A 14,725-nucleotide genomic window follows, 5' to 3' on the forward strand; every position below is an offset into this window, starting at 1 on the left:
TGAGGTGAGTAGAGGAATTCTCCCTGATTTACTGGTCAGTACCTATCCTTTAAGCAACATCACTAAAACATGTTACCTGTTGGTTGTCACACTCCTGTTTGTGTGAGTTTGTTGTGCACAAATGGCAGCCTACATTGCAACATGTCTGTACTTCACGACTACTCCACTGGTGGTAAAACACATTGGGATGCTGTAGTGGCATGAGAGGTGCTAGATAAATGTAAGTCTTTAAAGAGATTATTTCAAGAAAAACAATCATCCAAGACTTTAACAGTCTTCATTAGTTACTTTGATAAAGTAATGGAAGAGAGGTTTTATTTGGCCCTGTGAATTTGATGTGAATGGATTAATTCAATCATTGTCATTGGTGGGAGGGAGGGAGTGGAATGGTGAGGATGTCAACATTAACACCAATGCTGTTGGTGCTAGGTACGAGGGCATAGCTGCTGCCTTTATCCTTCTGCCAGTATGTGGCTGCTAAGTAGTTCCAGTCAGATTGAAACACTTGTGGATGAATTATTACTTTAACTGATTTCCATGGATTAGCTGACAGCAACAGAGTATATGCTACTTTTAAGAGTCACTCTGATGGATGTAAAAAAAAAATGCATTTTTATTTGTAATCTAACCTGATCCTTTATGGTATAAATTTACAAATGGGTGCCACCCTTTTCACTTTCTAAACTAAACTTGACACATTAAAACAACCTCTTTTCAATCCAAAAGGCATATGCCAGCGCCATCACTGTTGGGAGGGTGTAATTACAGTGTAAACTGTTTGTAGGCAGTTTTCATTATAATTGTGAACATAGGATCCTTTTTTATAAGTTTATGCTTGTGACATGGGTAGCTCTGACAAGGCAGTATTTATTACCTATTACTTGGAGAGTATTGAGTCAATTACAGGGTCAGAATTTGCTGTCAAAATAACTGCAGAGCTAATGGTGCGAGTTGCTATTAATCAGTAGATAGGTGCAGCAATGTCAGAGCGACGCTGATGTACCGATAATTGTGATTGTCCAAACGTTTCTGTCTGTGTTGTGCCGCTTCATTGTTAGCCTCATAAAATCCACATCTGGCCCTGAGCTTCCCTATTTGTTTTAAGAAATGCATTTGCCAATTTATTGCTCCTTAATCTCATCATACAGTTAAGATATACACTAGTACCCTTTTAATGACTAATGTCAATGACTGATAATTAACCTTTTATACCAAAAGAAAATTTCTGTAGCTATGGAGTTTTATTCCATATATTTTAAACTCCTAAGGGAGATTGTTCAAACCAGTTTTGGTTTTTCTATCTGTTTTTCCTTTCCCCCATTTACTCACATTTCTATTTCTGTCTATTTCCCTTTCCGCACCTGACTCGACATTGAATTCACTCCCTTTAATTTATCCCTTTCTCAGTGCTGCCTTAATATATATTTCTCAAATTCTGACTCTGATTGTTAGGGGGGGGTGTCTCGCTGGGTTTCCTGTTTCCTTCGCTCACACTTCCAGCAGTTTAGTGAGCAAACTCTTTTGAGCTGCAAGGTTTAGAGCCAAGAGTCGGAGGGTGTGACGCTGAAAAAACTCAGCAGGTCAGGCAGCATCCGAGGAGCAGGAGAGTCGACGTTCTTGGCCTGATGAAGGGCTTATGCCAAAACGTCGATTCTCCTGCTTCTTGGATGCTGCCTGACCTGCTGTGCTTTTCCAGCGCCACATTTTTCAACTCCGTTCTCCAGCATCCACAATGTTCACTCGGCGTCCTGGCACAAACTACTCTATGTCGTGCTATAGTAGCACCTGGCTTACAATGAGATGCCAGGGTCACTCAAGAGCCAAGCCAGGTCAGGGCTTGAAAAAGATTAGTGGACACTGTTTAAGAAGGGTGGTAAGGACAAGCCAGGGAACTATAGACCAGTGAGCCTGACCTCGATGGTGGGCAAGATGTTGGAGGGAACAGGATGTACATGTATTTGAAAAGGCAAGGACTGATTAGGGATAGTCAACATGGCTTTGTGCGTGGGAAATAATGTCTCTCAAACTTGATTGAGTTTTTTGAAGAAGTAACAAAGAGGATTGATGAGGGTAGAGTGGTAGATGTGATCTATATGGACTTCAGTAAAGTGTTTGACAAGGTTCCACATGGGAGACTGATTAGCAAGCTCAGATCTCACGGAATAAAGGGAGAACTAGATATTTGGATACAGAACTGGCTCAATGGTAGAAGACAGAAGGTGGTGGTAGAGGGTTGTTTTTCAGACTGGAGGCCTGTGACCAGTGGAGTACCACAAGGATCGGTGCGGGGTCCTCTACTTTTTGTCATTTACAAAAATGATTGTGATGCGAGCATAAAAGGTACAGTTAGTAAGTTTGCGGATGACACTAAAACTGGAGGTGTAATGGGCAATTAAGAGGGTTACCTCAGATTACAACAGGATCTTGACCAGATGGGCCAATGGGCTGAGAAGTGGCAGATAGAGTTGAATTCAGATAAATGCGAGGTGCTGCATTTTGGGAAACAAATCTTAGTAGGACTTATACACTTAATGGTAAGGTGCCTGAGAGTGTTGCTGAACAAAGAGACCTTGGAGTGCAGGTTAGTAGTTCCTTGAAAGTGGAGTCGCAGGTAGATAGGATAGTGAAGAAGGCGTTTGGTATGCTTTCTTTTATTGGTCAGAGTATTGAGTACAGGAGTTGGGAGGTCATGTTGCAGCTGTACAGGACATTGGTTAGGCCACTGTTGGAATATTGCGTACAATTCTGGTTTCCTTCCTATCGGAAAGGTGTTGTGAAACTTGAAAGGGTTCAGAAAAGATTTACAAGGATGTTGCCAGGGTTGGAGGATTTGAGCTGTAGGGGCTGAACAGGCTGGGGCTGTTTTCCCTGGAGCGTCAGAGGCTGAGGGGTGACCTTATAGAGGTTTACAAAATTATGAGGAGCATAGATAGGGTAAATAGACAAAGTCATTTCCCTGGGGTCGGGGAGTCTAGAACGAGAGGGCATAGGTTTAGGGTGAGAGGGAAAAGATATAAAAGAGACCTAAGGGGCAATTTTTTCAGGGGGAGGGTGGTACGTGTATGGAATGAGCTGCCAGAGGAAGTGGTAGAGGCTGGTACAATTGCAACATTTAGAAGGCATTTGGATGGGTATATGAATAGGAAGGGTTTGGAGGGATGTGGGCCAGGTGCTGGCAGGTAGGACTAGATTTGGTTGGGATATCTGGTCAGCATGGACGGGTTGGACTGAAGGGTCTGTTTCCATGCTGTACATCTCTATGACTCTATACTCCATCCTGACCTGCACATCCTTGGACAATGGGAAGAAACTAGGAGGCAACCTTACTGAAACATGTAGGGATTCTGAGGGGACTTGTCCAGTAAATGTGGAAAAGTGGTTTCCCCTTGTGGGAGAGTCTAGGACCAGAGGGCATCATCTCAGAATAAAGGATCTCCCTCTTAGGATTGGATTCAGAGGGTTGTGAATCTGTGCAATTCTTTACCACAGACGGCTGTCAAGGCTCAGTCATCATGTATATTCAGGGCTGAGATGGACCCATTTTTAATCAGCTAGAGAATCCCAGGCTAGGGGGGGAAAGGCAGGAAAGTGGAGTTGAGGTATATCAAATCGGCCATGATCTCATTGAATGGTGGAACAGACTCGATGGGGCTGAACGGCCTACTTCTGCTTTGACATCGGATTGCCTTACTATCTGTGGTGAAGATGATGCAAAATGCTCACCTTCTGTCAGGCCAGCTCTCACTTTATTAACTTTGTTTAAAAAATCTACAGAAATCCTTACTATCGCTTTTTATATTTCTAGGTTGCTTTCTCTCATACAGTAATTTTCCATCTTTATATGGATTTAGTCAGCCTGTGCTGATGTTCATGTTGTATCCAGTCTTCTGACCTGCCACCCTTCTTTGTGCATTCATTGGGCCTTTAAATCTGATTTAGTCTGTAACGTTTCTCATTAACCATGGAGGGTAGGTCCATCTCTTGGATCTTTTCTTTCTCATTGGAATGTATCTATTCCTGTATTCAAAGATATTAAATATTTCAATATTTGACCCTTAAATGGTTACTCTTCTGACCACTTCCTTCACCTAATTTGCAAGTTCAGTTCTGCTTTCAGGCCCTTATTTAAGTTGAAAAGACTAGATTGTTCAACAGTCGCCTTTCTTAATATTTATCAAATTGAGGTTTCCCTGTGCTGCTATGTTTTCCTGTCCAGGACAAGAACTAACTGGATCAGTGGGTTCTGCAAATGCCACCATTTCCTTCTGTCCCTCCCACCTACAAACCAAGCTTTACAACACCATGATGGTGTATGAAGAGCCCAGTAATGCTCTCTTGAGGCTGCCCTCACTCCCTGCCTTAGAGGGTCCCTCTCATTACTGAGCTCTGGAGTCAGGCCAGGACCAGACACTGGAGTTTAACAGGTTCGGTGATGAGCAGAAATCAAACTACAGCAACAAGATAAATGAGAGGTTACATTGCCAAGTGTTATAGGCGACTGCTAGATTTCAGCTACTGAATGTGCTCTAGGAGTTGGCTTATGTGCAGGAACCTAGTCTTGAGAAGGCTCTGAAGGCAAAGGGAATCTGTGCAAATAGGATCTAGCCCCATCCTTCAGAGGCCTCTGCCCAGTATGCCCTGCCAGGGTGACCACTCGGTGCCAGCCTTTTCTGTCACTCATGGCTATACATTGGTTGAATGATGGGGCAGACATTGGGACCTGCGCCAGGATGGGACACCCATTTGGCAGACACCTTGATGCTGTGATGACTGAGATCATACTGACACAGCGTTTTTACTTACACCTAGGTTCCTTTTATCTTTTGTTTTACAGGTGGGTGGCACTAAAACTGGAGTTGTAAAGTATGTCGGAGAGACGGATTTTGCAAAGGGCGAGTGGTGTGGAGTTGAACTCGATGAACCACTGGGAAAAAATGATGGCGCTGTCGCTGGCACAAGGTAATGAATCCCCTCATTAACCTCACGACTCGCAGGAGTGGGTACGTTGGGCCTTTGACATTACCCTGGCGCCCCAGCCCTACTTAATATCAGTGCCCCACCACTCGAGTGATAGGGGAGAAATTTAAAAGGGACCTAAGGGCAAGGTTTTCATGCAGAGGGTGGTGCGTGTATGGAATGAGCTGCCAGAGGAAGTGGTGGAGGCTGGTACAATTACAACATTTAAAAGGCATCTGGATGGGTATATGAATAGGAAGGATTTAGAGGGAGATAGGTCAAGTATAACGGAGGCCAATGCCTCGTGGTATGTTGATCCAGAGACCCAGGTAATGTTCTGGAGACTCAGGTTCAAGTCCTGCCATGCAGATGGTGGAATTTGAATTCAATAAAAATATCTGGAATTAATAATCTAATGATGACCACAAAACCATTACCAATTGTTGGGAAAAACCCATCTGATTCACTAATGTGCTTTAGGGAAGGAATCTGCCATCCTTTCCTGGCCTGGCTTACAGTGACTCCAGACCCACAGCAATGTGCTTGATTCTTAACTGCCCTCTGAGCAATTAGGGATGGGCAATAAATTTTGCCTAGTCAGTGATGCCCTCATCCCATGAATAAATAAACAAAAGAGTGCTAGCAGGTGGGACTAGATTGGGTTGGGATATCTGGTTGGCATGGACAAGTCGGACTGAAGGGTCTGTTTCCGTGCTGTATATCTCTATGCCTCTATGACTAATTAAGGTATGCTTGAACAAGTAAGTGGTTGATCTTATAACATATGTCTTTACAAATACAATCACACCTTTATCATGAGGATGATGCCAAAGGGGTGGAGGACACTGGCTGGATAGATAATGGAGAAAAGAACAGGATAGTGCAGAAGGTAGCTCATCTCAAGCATAAACCATAGCTGCTACCAGTTTGATGAAAAGTTGTACATTTGATCGAATTCTTTTTAATTATTTGTCCCATTATATTTGAACCTGTCTCCCATTGTTGAGATCTGACAGTGGGTTAGTTTCTCTGATGGTTTAATTTTGTAAAGATTGAATTATTTTGTTAATCAAGGAAGTGTTTTAATTTTGTAAATAATTCAAGACCTCACTGGTCCCATGAGCTTCAGTTCCACCTTCAAGTTGAACTGCAGCATCCAATTCATGTTGAGATGTCCAAAGCAAAGACACTGGAGTCTAGACTCATGGATCACTTTTCTGCCCCTCTCCAAGGACAACTACAGGAATTGTTAGTTGGACTGTTTACAGTTCATGGGAGCTTGTGATCTCTAAAGTGATCACGGAGTGACCTATCTGATTCTTAGTGATCACATTGGATCACACTTAGTGATCTCCGTTCTGATTCGAAGGTGGTGAGCAGCTTTTTTTGTGCCTTACCCTTCAGGAGGTCAGGTCTTTCTAATGGATTGAAAGTACTTAATAGTGAAGATATCCTTAGGAAAAGGCTGCCTTTGGCTGGAATTCCCTGAGTTTTGGCCTGAAGATGTCTGTGTGTGTGACGCTTTGTATCAGGTCAGTTTCCTGGGCTTTTGAGCAGAGAATTGTTGAAATCCACCCCAGTAGCTCCTCCACGGCAGGTTAACCTTATCACTCCTGCAGGTGGGGAGTGCAGTACGCCAATGGCTGTATTTCACCCGTGTTCCTGACACATTTCCTCTGACCACACCCCACCCTTGTTTCTATCTCTTGCAGATACTTCCAGTGCCCACCCAAGTTTGGTCTCTTTGCTCCCATTCACAAGGTGATGAGGATTGGCTTCCCGTCGACCACACCAGCCAAAACCAAGAAGAGTAAAAGGATGGCCATGGGGGTCTCTGCCTTGACTCAGAGTCCGAGCAGCTCCTCAATAAGTTCGGTCAGCTCCGTGGCTTCATCTGTCGGGGGGAGACCGAGCCGCACTGGACTGGTAAGGAAACAAAATACAAAGAGCTGTGGATGCTGCTAATACAGAAACTGCAGGAAAAATCCAACAGGTCTGGCAGCATCTGTGGAGAGACAGCAGAGCTGACATTTCCGGTCCAGTGACCATTCTGTTCTGCAGAAGGTTTACCAGACTCTAGACTGAGAGAACTCCACAGAGGCCGGTATCCCATCACCAAGTCACTCTTTATTTGCAGGTGAACAGTCCTTGACTCTGGCATTGCCTAATTCAGAGTCAGGTACCAAAGAATCAGGACCTCTGACAGTCCTGTTTTTCTCTGTTAGCCAGGGCTCCCTAACTGGACTAGATTAACAGCCCCAATCAGGGAGCTCCTATGGGGGCCACCTGGCTGACCCTGTTACAATCACTAGATAAATGTTAACTCTGCTTTCTCTCTACAGATGTTTCTGGTTTCAGCACAGTTAAAATCCTGCTTACATTTGGTGTCTAAAATATTGGAGCAGGTAGCTCTTGCTTTTAGTGAAGTTTAGCCTTCCACTGCTGCCTGTCCTGCTGGTTTCTCTGTGTTTGAGCGCTCCATTGGGACATCCTGAGACATGTCAGAATGGTGTTGGTCTTTCACCAGATGGCTCTAGGCTTATCCCAGCCTTCATCGTGACCTGACCTGCATTTAATGGGCCTCCTTCCCCATCATCACTACCCTCCATTGGATGCCCATCACTCCCTCCACCAACTCCAGATGCACAACCTTCCACTCCCAGCCCTCCCACACCTGCTATCCCAAGGCATGTGCGCGCACGCACACACAGCACACCCCTACCATGCCCCCAGACACACAGCTCCCCGTCCCCACCCTCTGACAGAAACACCCTCCGCCCCCAGGCACACACAGGTATGTGACCCTCCCTATGACACACCAACCTGTTGCTGTCTGTCTGATTTTGGATCTTCAGGTGTTGATCTCCAGTTACTAGATGAGTGACTATCACACAGCCTGAGAGTGTGTACAACCGCCATTAATATCTCTATCTCTCTCTCTCTCTCTCTCTCTCTCTCTCTCTCTCTCTCTGTCTTTCTCTCTCTCTGTGTCAGCTGACCGAGACATCCTCTCGCTACGCCCGGAAGATCTCAGGCACCACCGCCCTGCAGGAAGCCCTGAAGGAGAAGCAGCAGCACATTGAACAGCTGCTGGCCGAGCGAGACCTGGAGCGAGCCGAGGTCGCCAAGGCAACTAGCCATATCTGTGAGGTGGAGAAAGAGCTGGCTCTTCTGAAGGCCACACATGCACAGGTACAGACTGAGGCAAAGGTGTAACAAAAAGGACAGGACCCTTTGAAACCAACATCTTTCATAACACTGGCCTGGACTCCATGGAGTGACACGGGCTGTTGTCACCAGGGCAACAGGAACATGAGCAATAGGAGCTTGAGTGGCCATTCAGTCCCTTCAGTCCTACTATGCCATTCAACACGATCATGGTTCATTCACATTCCTGCATTACCTCGATATCCCTTTGTTCCAATAGCACACTTGTATTTATCTGTCTTGAATATCACGGGATTACAGAATTATTACACTGCAAAAGGAGGCCCATTCAGTCCATCGTGCCTGCAACTGTTCATTATATGAGCATCATTATTTATAGCTCTCTGAGAATTCCAAAGATGCACCACTCTTTAGCCAAAGCAAAAGTAGAACAACCATGCAGTTTTATTTTTGTGAGAGATTTCGATTAACACACTAGTTTTGCAAAGCACCTCTTCATTTTGAGTTAAATTCACTGTTTCTAAAATAGGATTTGCAAAATCATTAACTGGTTTGTATTTCAAATCATAGTTTATGTCAGTATTGAGCATTTTCAGCTATTTCTGCCAGAGTTCTTTCTTTTTTTCTACTGTTTCAGTGAAGATTTTAATCCATTTTAAATTGGTTGCAATCTCTTCTCACCAATGTAGTCATTTTGTTGGTGGTTCACTTGTGTAAATACAGGTCAGTTAAAATTAACTTCAAATCAATGAAGTTCTTCTTAAAACTTCAAACAAATCTCATCAACTATGACTTGGAAATGATTGATTTTCAGTGTTAAAAGAATTTGAATAGAACTCTTCAATAACATTTCAATGACAGGTTGCAATCTCTTCTCACCAATGTAGTCATTTTGTACCTGTTATTGAAGAGTTCTATTCAAATTCTTTTAACACTGAAAATCAATCATTTCCACGTCATAGTTGATGAGGTTTGTTTGAAGTTTTAAGAAGAACTTCGTTGATTTGAAGTTAATTTAACTGACCTGTATTTACACAAGTGAACCACCAACAAAATGACTAACTGATTGAGTGGGTTCGACATGGCTATAGTATTTAGTTGAAAAATGGGATTGACCATTTTTGAGGTGAAATAGTTGGTGAAATAGTCTAAATATCCAGTCAGTTACATTTCTTTAAGCTCAATCACAAGATTTTTTTTATTCATTCATGGGATGTGGGTGCTACTAGCTGGGCCAGCATTTATTCCCCATCCTTATTTTCCAAGCTGGTAGTTAGAGTCAGTCACACTGGGAGTCACATGTAGGCCACAGGCCTGCTAAGGATGGCAGACCTTCCTTCAAAGACATTTAATGGAAACCCATAAAGTGAATCGGATACATTTTTACAACAATCGAGAATAATTTCGTGGTGTTATGGACCAGACCAAACCTCCTCAAAATATATTAAGAAAGTAGTTTAGATCCTAACTTTTTCTTATTTTATAGGTAAGTGTAAGGTGTTGCATTCCAGGTGCAATTCAATTGGTCAAACTACTCAACACACTTTATTCACACACTATAGTTAAAATACAACAAAAGAAAGAAGAATTTGGAATAACTTAACTCTATTGGAAAACTTAACAGAATAATAGATTATTTAACGACTGAACAGTAACTGTTCCAATATAGTAACAGCATTGGCAAAAGGCAAATTCAATAAAACAGATTGTCTCATAGGCAGTTCTAGCAGCTGGAAAAGAGCCTGAGCTTTTAGCTGGAACAGACAGAGGAAACCCAGCTTCCACATCCAGCTTCAGGATCCCAGCAGCAGCTGCTACTGAAAGACTAAAGCTACACATCCTGGTTCTGTGGGAGCTCAACCCACCCATTCAGGCTGCTTCTATTATACCTACATTAAAAAGGAACTCCCCAAGGCTCTGTCTTATAACCTCCTTCAAAATAAAATCTAGTATCAAGAAAGTGGTCACCATTAGATCAGCTTTTTAATCCCAGAATTTTATTGAATTCAGATTCCATTCACCATTATTTGAACCCACATCCTCAGAATGTCTGCCTAGGGCTCTGACTTCCTAGTGCCGCGACCTTACCGCAGACTGCTCCTTGTCAATCCTCACAGATTTACAGCTCTAGAATGGATGGAATGGCTCACTCTCTTTGTCATGTAACTAACACCGTATGACTACAGGAGAATGACCAACTAATGCTAGACTTTCCTAGACGTGACTTCTTTGTGTCGTGGATTAGATTTGCATCATCAGCTATTTTCTCATTTACCACCAGTTCAGTATGTTGGCTGTTTAATCGAACAGAGTACCAGACATTGCTTGTTCAAGTTAGACTGTGCACGTTCTGTTGAGATCAATGACAGAGGACTCTCCCAAAACTAAACTCCAGGAATGGATAAGGGAACCTTTAAGAGCAGCTGGGATGGGAGTAGTGTGTGCTGGAGAATTGGGAGAGGCACTGTTTGCATTCCCAACACTTTGGAATTCTAGAGATTTCCTAAGCAACTTTTACAGAGATGTTATTTTACACCTCAGGTGGGACTTGAGCCTGAGCATCCTGGCCCAGAGGGAGTGACACTACCATGGTGCTGCAAGAGTCCTTTTTTTGAGGAAAAGAGTGTGAAGGATGGTCTTTCCACTCAGAAGCCATTTAAGGGCCTCCTCCTACTACGATGAGCATTCTGCCAGCAGCAGCTGAACCCTCTGACGTGTCTCCAGTGATACCAGGTGGCCACCATGCAAGTTCACTCTGTAGGAGATGGAAAGTCAATCAAAACAGTGTCATCCCCTGCAGAAACCTCCTTCCCTCCCCAGCATCCTGACTAGCCTTAGTGATATCAATCCCCACTTTCCTTCTTCAGAGAACACCGTCCATGCTGCTTTCCCCTAAATTGGATGCAGTTCCAGCGGTGGCCATCACTCCCAGTGGTGCTGTTTCAGTTGGAGGAACTACTGGCACACAATCAGTCTTTGATCTTGGATCTCCCCTTAAAGGGACTGAAGTCTTGAAGGCAACTCATTAGCAATTGGGTGGCTATGTGATCCCGCCGGAGGTTCCTAAAAGCTGTTGAATTGATTTGACCCTAACTTCCCAGGCTCTCTACCATCCCAATAAAATCAGCTCCATTGCATCTCCTGTTTATGTCAGACAGTAACACGGCACAGGGTTTACTGCAATGAACCCTGTGAGCACACAGGACATCTCCGTCCCAGTGAAAATCTAGTAGGTTAAAAGCTGTTCAGATAAGGAGTGACCACCTGCCTTTTCTTCCTGCAGTATGCGACAGAGGCTGAGATGAACCTCCAGCTTGTACGAACCAGGCTGAACAATGCTGAGAAACAAAAACTGGAACTGTTAAACACACTGGAAGAGGAGAAAAGGTAATGGGAATTTTAAAATCGGAGGGAGGAAAAGAGAAAAGGGGAAGGGGAAGGAGAAAGGGGAAGGAGACTTGGTAAGTCCAGGAAGCAGCAGGAATGAAGAAAATGGAGAGTTTAGAGTTAGTCAGACCATTATAAGTCCTGAAACCTCCGTCCAAATAGGGTGGTGTCTCATCAGCCTCCATTCACAGGTAATGATTTATGTGAATATCGGTTCAAAGAACCAGGTAGAAGAAGAGATACTTGACTAAGGAGTGGGAGATTTGTTCCATGTTTAAATGGTGTTGTAAGGGCGGCACGGTGGCTCAGTGGTTAGCACTGCTGCTTCACAGCGCAAGGGACCTGGGGTTTGACTCCCGCCTCAGGTGACTGTGTGGAGTTTGCACATTCTCCCTGTGTCTGTGTGGGTTTCCTCCGGGTGCTCCGGTTTCCTCCCACTGTCCAATGATGTGCAGGTCAGATGAACTGGCCATGCTAAATTTTCCATAATATTAGGTGCATTAGTCAGGATAGGATAGGGGAGTGGGTGTGGGTGGGCTACTCTTCGGAGGGTTGGTGTGGACTTGTTAGGCCGAAGGGCCTGTTTCCATACTGTAGGGAATCTAATCTAATGTGACAGCCACTGAATCCCAACAGAGTGCATTTGTTTAGAGATGAATAACAATGTGGAAATACCTTCCCAGACTTAATCTCGATGTGATGAGCACATTAAGATCAAAGAATTGATGATCAACCTGTCTAGATTGGTGCTGCTTTAATACTGTATCACACAATTTCTGGTTTCACCACATTAATTCCAGAGTTGAAAAATATGGTGCTGGAAAAACACAGCAGGCCAAGCAGCATCCGAGGAGCAGGAGAATCGACGTTTCGGGCATAAGAAAGGGCTTATGCCCGAAACATCGATTCTCCTGCTCCTCGGATGCTGCCTGGCCTGCTGTGTTTTTCCAGCACCACATTTTTCAACTCTGGTACTCCAGCATCTGCAGTCCTCACTTTCTCCACATTAATTCCAGTCAGGATGACTTGTGCTTATACAGTGGGTTTATAGAATGTCTTTCAATTAATACATCCACTTTAATGAGGTGTAAAAAAGCTGAGAAAGAATTTTTAAAAAAGTTTGTAGAGAAGTTTGAAGTAGGCAGAGATGACTTTAGAAGTTGTGAAGAAAGTTTTGGTGAGGGTGTAGGGCTTGTATTCAGGAGATTAGAGGGACAAGAGATCAGAACTGGCAAATCAAAGCACGAGAATCAAAATGGTGGGTCAAAAAGAGTCGGTGGATCTTGCAGCTACTCCTGAAATTGCAAACTTACTTCGAGATTTCTTTCAGTTATTACATGTCAGTAGTATAAGATTTTTATTTTGATTACTTTTTGATTCAGTTTTTGGAAGCAGGCCATTCAGCCGATTGAGTCTACACTGACCCTCTGCAGAGCACCCCACCCAGCCCCAGCCCCAGCCCCATACCCTATCCCTGTAACTCTACATTTCCCAAGGCTAACCCAGCTAGCCTGCACATCCTTGGACACTATGGGAAATTTAGCATATCCAATTCACCTGAATTGCACGTCTTTGGATTGTGGGAGGAAACCGGAGCACCCGGAGGAAATCCATACAGACATTGGGAGAATGTGCAGACTCCACACTGACAATCATTTAAGGCTGGAATGGAACCCAGGTCCTTTGATGGTGTGAGGCAGCAGTGCTAACCTCTGAGTCAATGTGGGTTTTTCTATACTCAAGGATGACATTTGGATAAGTACATGAATAGGAAAGGTTTGGAGGGATATGGGCCAAGTGCAGGCAGGTGTGGGACTAGTTTGGGTTGGGAACATCAATGGCATGGACCGGTTAGACTGGAGGATCTGTTTCTATGTTGTTTAACTCTATGAATCTGTAAGAGCTGGGGTTTGGGCCTCCAGTGGGCGGCACGGTGGTACATGGGCGGCACGGTGGTATAATGGGCGGCACGGTGGTATAATGGGCGGCACGGTGGTATGATGGGCGGCACGGTGGTACAGTGGTTAGCACTGCTGCCACACAGCGCCAGGGACCTGGGTTCAATTCCCACCTCAGGCGACTGACTGTGTGGAGTTTGCACGTTCTCCCCGTGTCTGCGTGGGTTTCCTCCGGGTGCTCCGGTTTCCTCCCACAGTCCAAAGATGTGCGGGTCAGGTGAATTGGCCATGCTCAATTGTCCCGTAGTGTTAGGTAAGGGGTAAATGTAGGGGTATGGGTGGGTTGCGCTTCGGCGGGTCGGTGTGGACTTGTTGGGCCGAAGGGCCTGTTTCCACACTGTAAGTAATCTAAGTAATCTAATCTAATCTAGTGAGGCTGAAAAGGATTCAGACGTAGCTCTTTCGGTCCCTCTCGCTATTTCTACCATTTGATTAAATCATCTTTGGTCTGTACCTCAGCTCCATCTATTGCCTTATATTAGTATCACTGATTCATTGACATCCGTGCCCAGCAAAACCCTATTGATCTCCGACTTTAAAAAAATTCAATTGATTCTTGACATCCACAGCTATTTAACATCTCAAAGCCAAGGTCTTATCTCTTCAGTTTTTCCAGAATAAAATGCCAATCTTTTCTAGAAAATCAAATCAAAATATTGGGACCTATGTTCCTATAGCAGGTGTAATGTCTCTGAAGATTTAACGTTCATTTTTATACCTTTGCTTTTATGGTTCAACAGGAAAATCGAGGATCTCCAGTTCCGAGTGGAAGAAGAATCAATTACCAAAGGAGATTTAGAGGTAAAAGTGTTGAATGCAGATAATGTGATCCGTACCTCTACTGATGAAACACATTGGGCTCATCAACAATACACCCAAGCTGAGATACACACCTTTTCCAGCATTGTGTTCCCACAGTTTTCTTGGCACTACAGACAGTGCTGCTTGGCAGGAGCACATCAGTCAAGCAAATTGTAGGTGTTTCAGAAAATGTCTTCAGGTAAACGTATTTTGCTCTTCCCTCCACAGAAATTGCTCCAAGCCTGGCCACCGAGACATATAGAAAGATTCTTGTTTTTATTACCTGACAGTTTCTGAGTTCCCAGATATGGCCTTTCACTGCCAAACAATTTGAAAAACAAACTGTTAAACGAGGGATCTATCACCATGGAACTTCCAATACCAAAGGCAGTCATTCAGAAATAACATGACTGAGAAACCGCTGGAGTTATCCTAAGCACCTCATTCGTTTTCAC

At 44.1% G+C, this 14,725-nt stretch overlaps 1 protein-coding gene across 1 annotated transcript in view; it reads left to right on the forward strand.

Moving 5' to 3' along the window:
- Positions 1-14,725, forward strand: part of clip2 (CAP-GLY domain containing linker protein 2) — a 137,834-nt gene that overhangs the window by 84,828 nt on the left and 38,281 nt on the right. The window contains exons 4-8 of the mRNA XM_060848083.1: positions 4,835-4,959; positions 6,669-6,882; positions 7,951-8,148; positions 11,408-11,511; positions 14,210-14,270. Of these exons, the coding sequence (XP_060704066.1) occupies positions 4,835-4,959; positions 6,669-6,882; positions 7,951-8,148; positions 11,408-11,511; positions 14,210-14,270 (702 nt within the window). The remainder of the gene's footprint in view (positions 1-4,834; positions 4,960-6,668; positions 6,883-7,950; positions 8,149-11,407; positions 11,512-14,209; positions 14,271-14,725) is intronic.

Source organism: Hemiscyllium ocellatum, chromosome 31 (genome assembly GCF_020745735.1).
Source record: "Hemiscyllium ocellatum isolate sHemOce1 chromosome 31, sHemOce1.pat.X.cur, whole genome shotgun sequence".
Lineage (NCBI taxonomy): Eukaryota > Metazoa > Chordata > Chondrichthyes > Orectolobiformes > Hemiscylliidae > Hemiscyllium > Hemiscyllium ocellatum.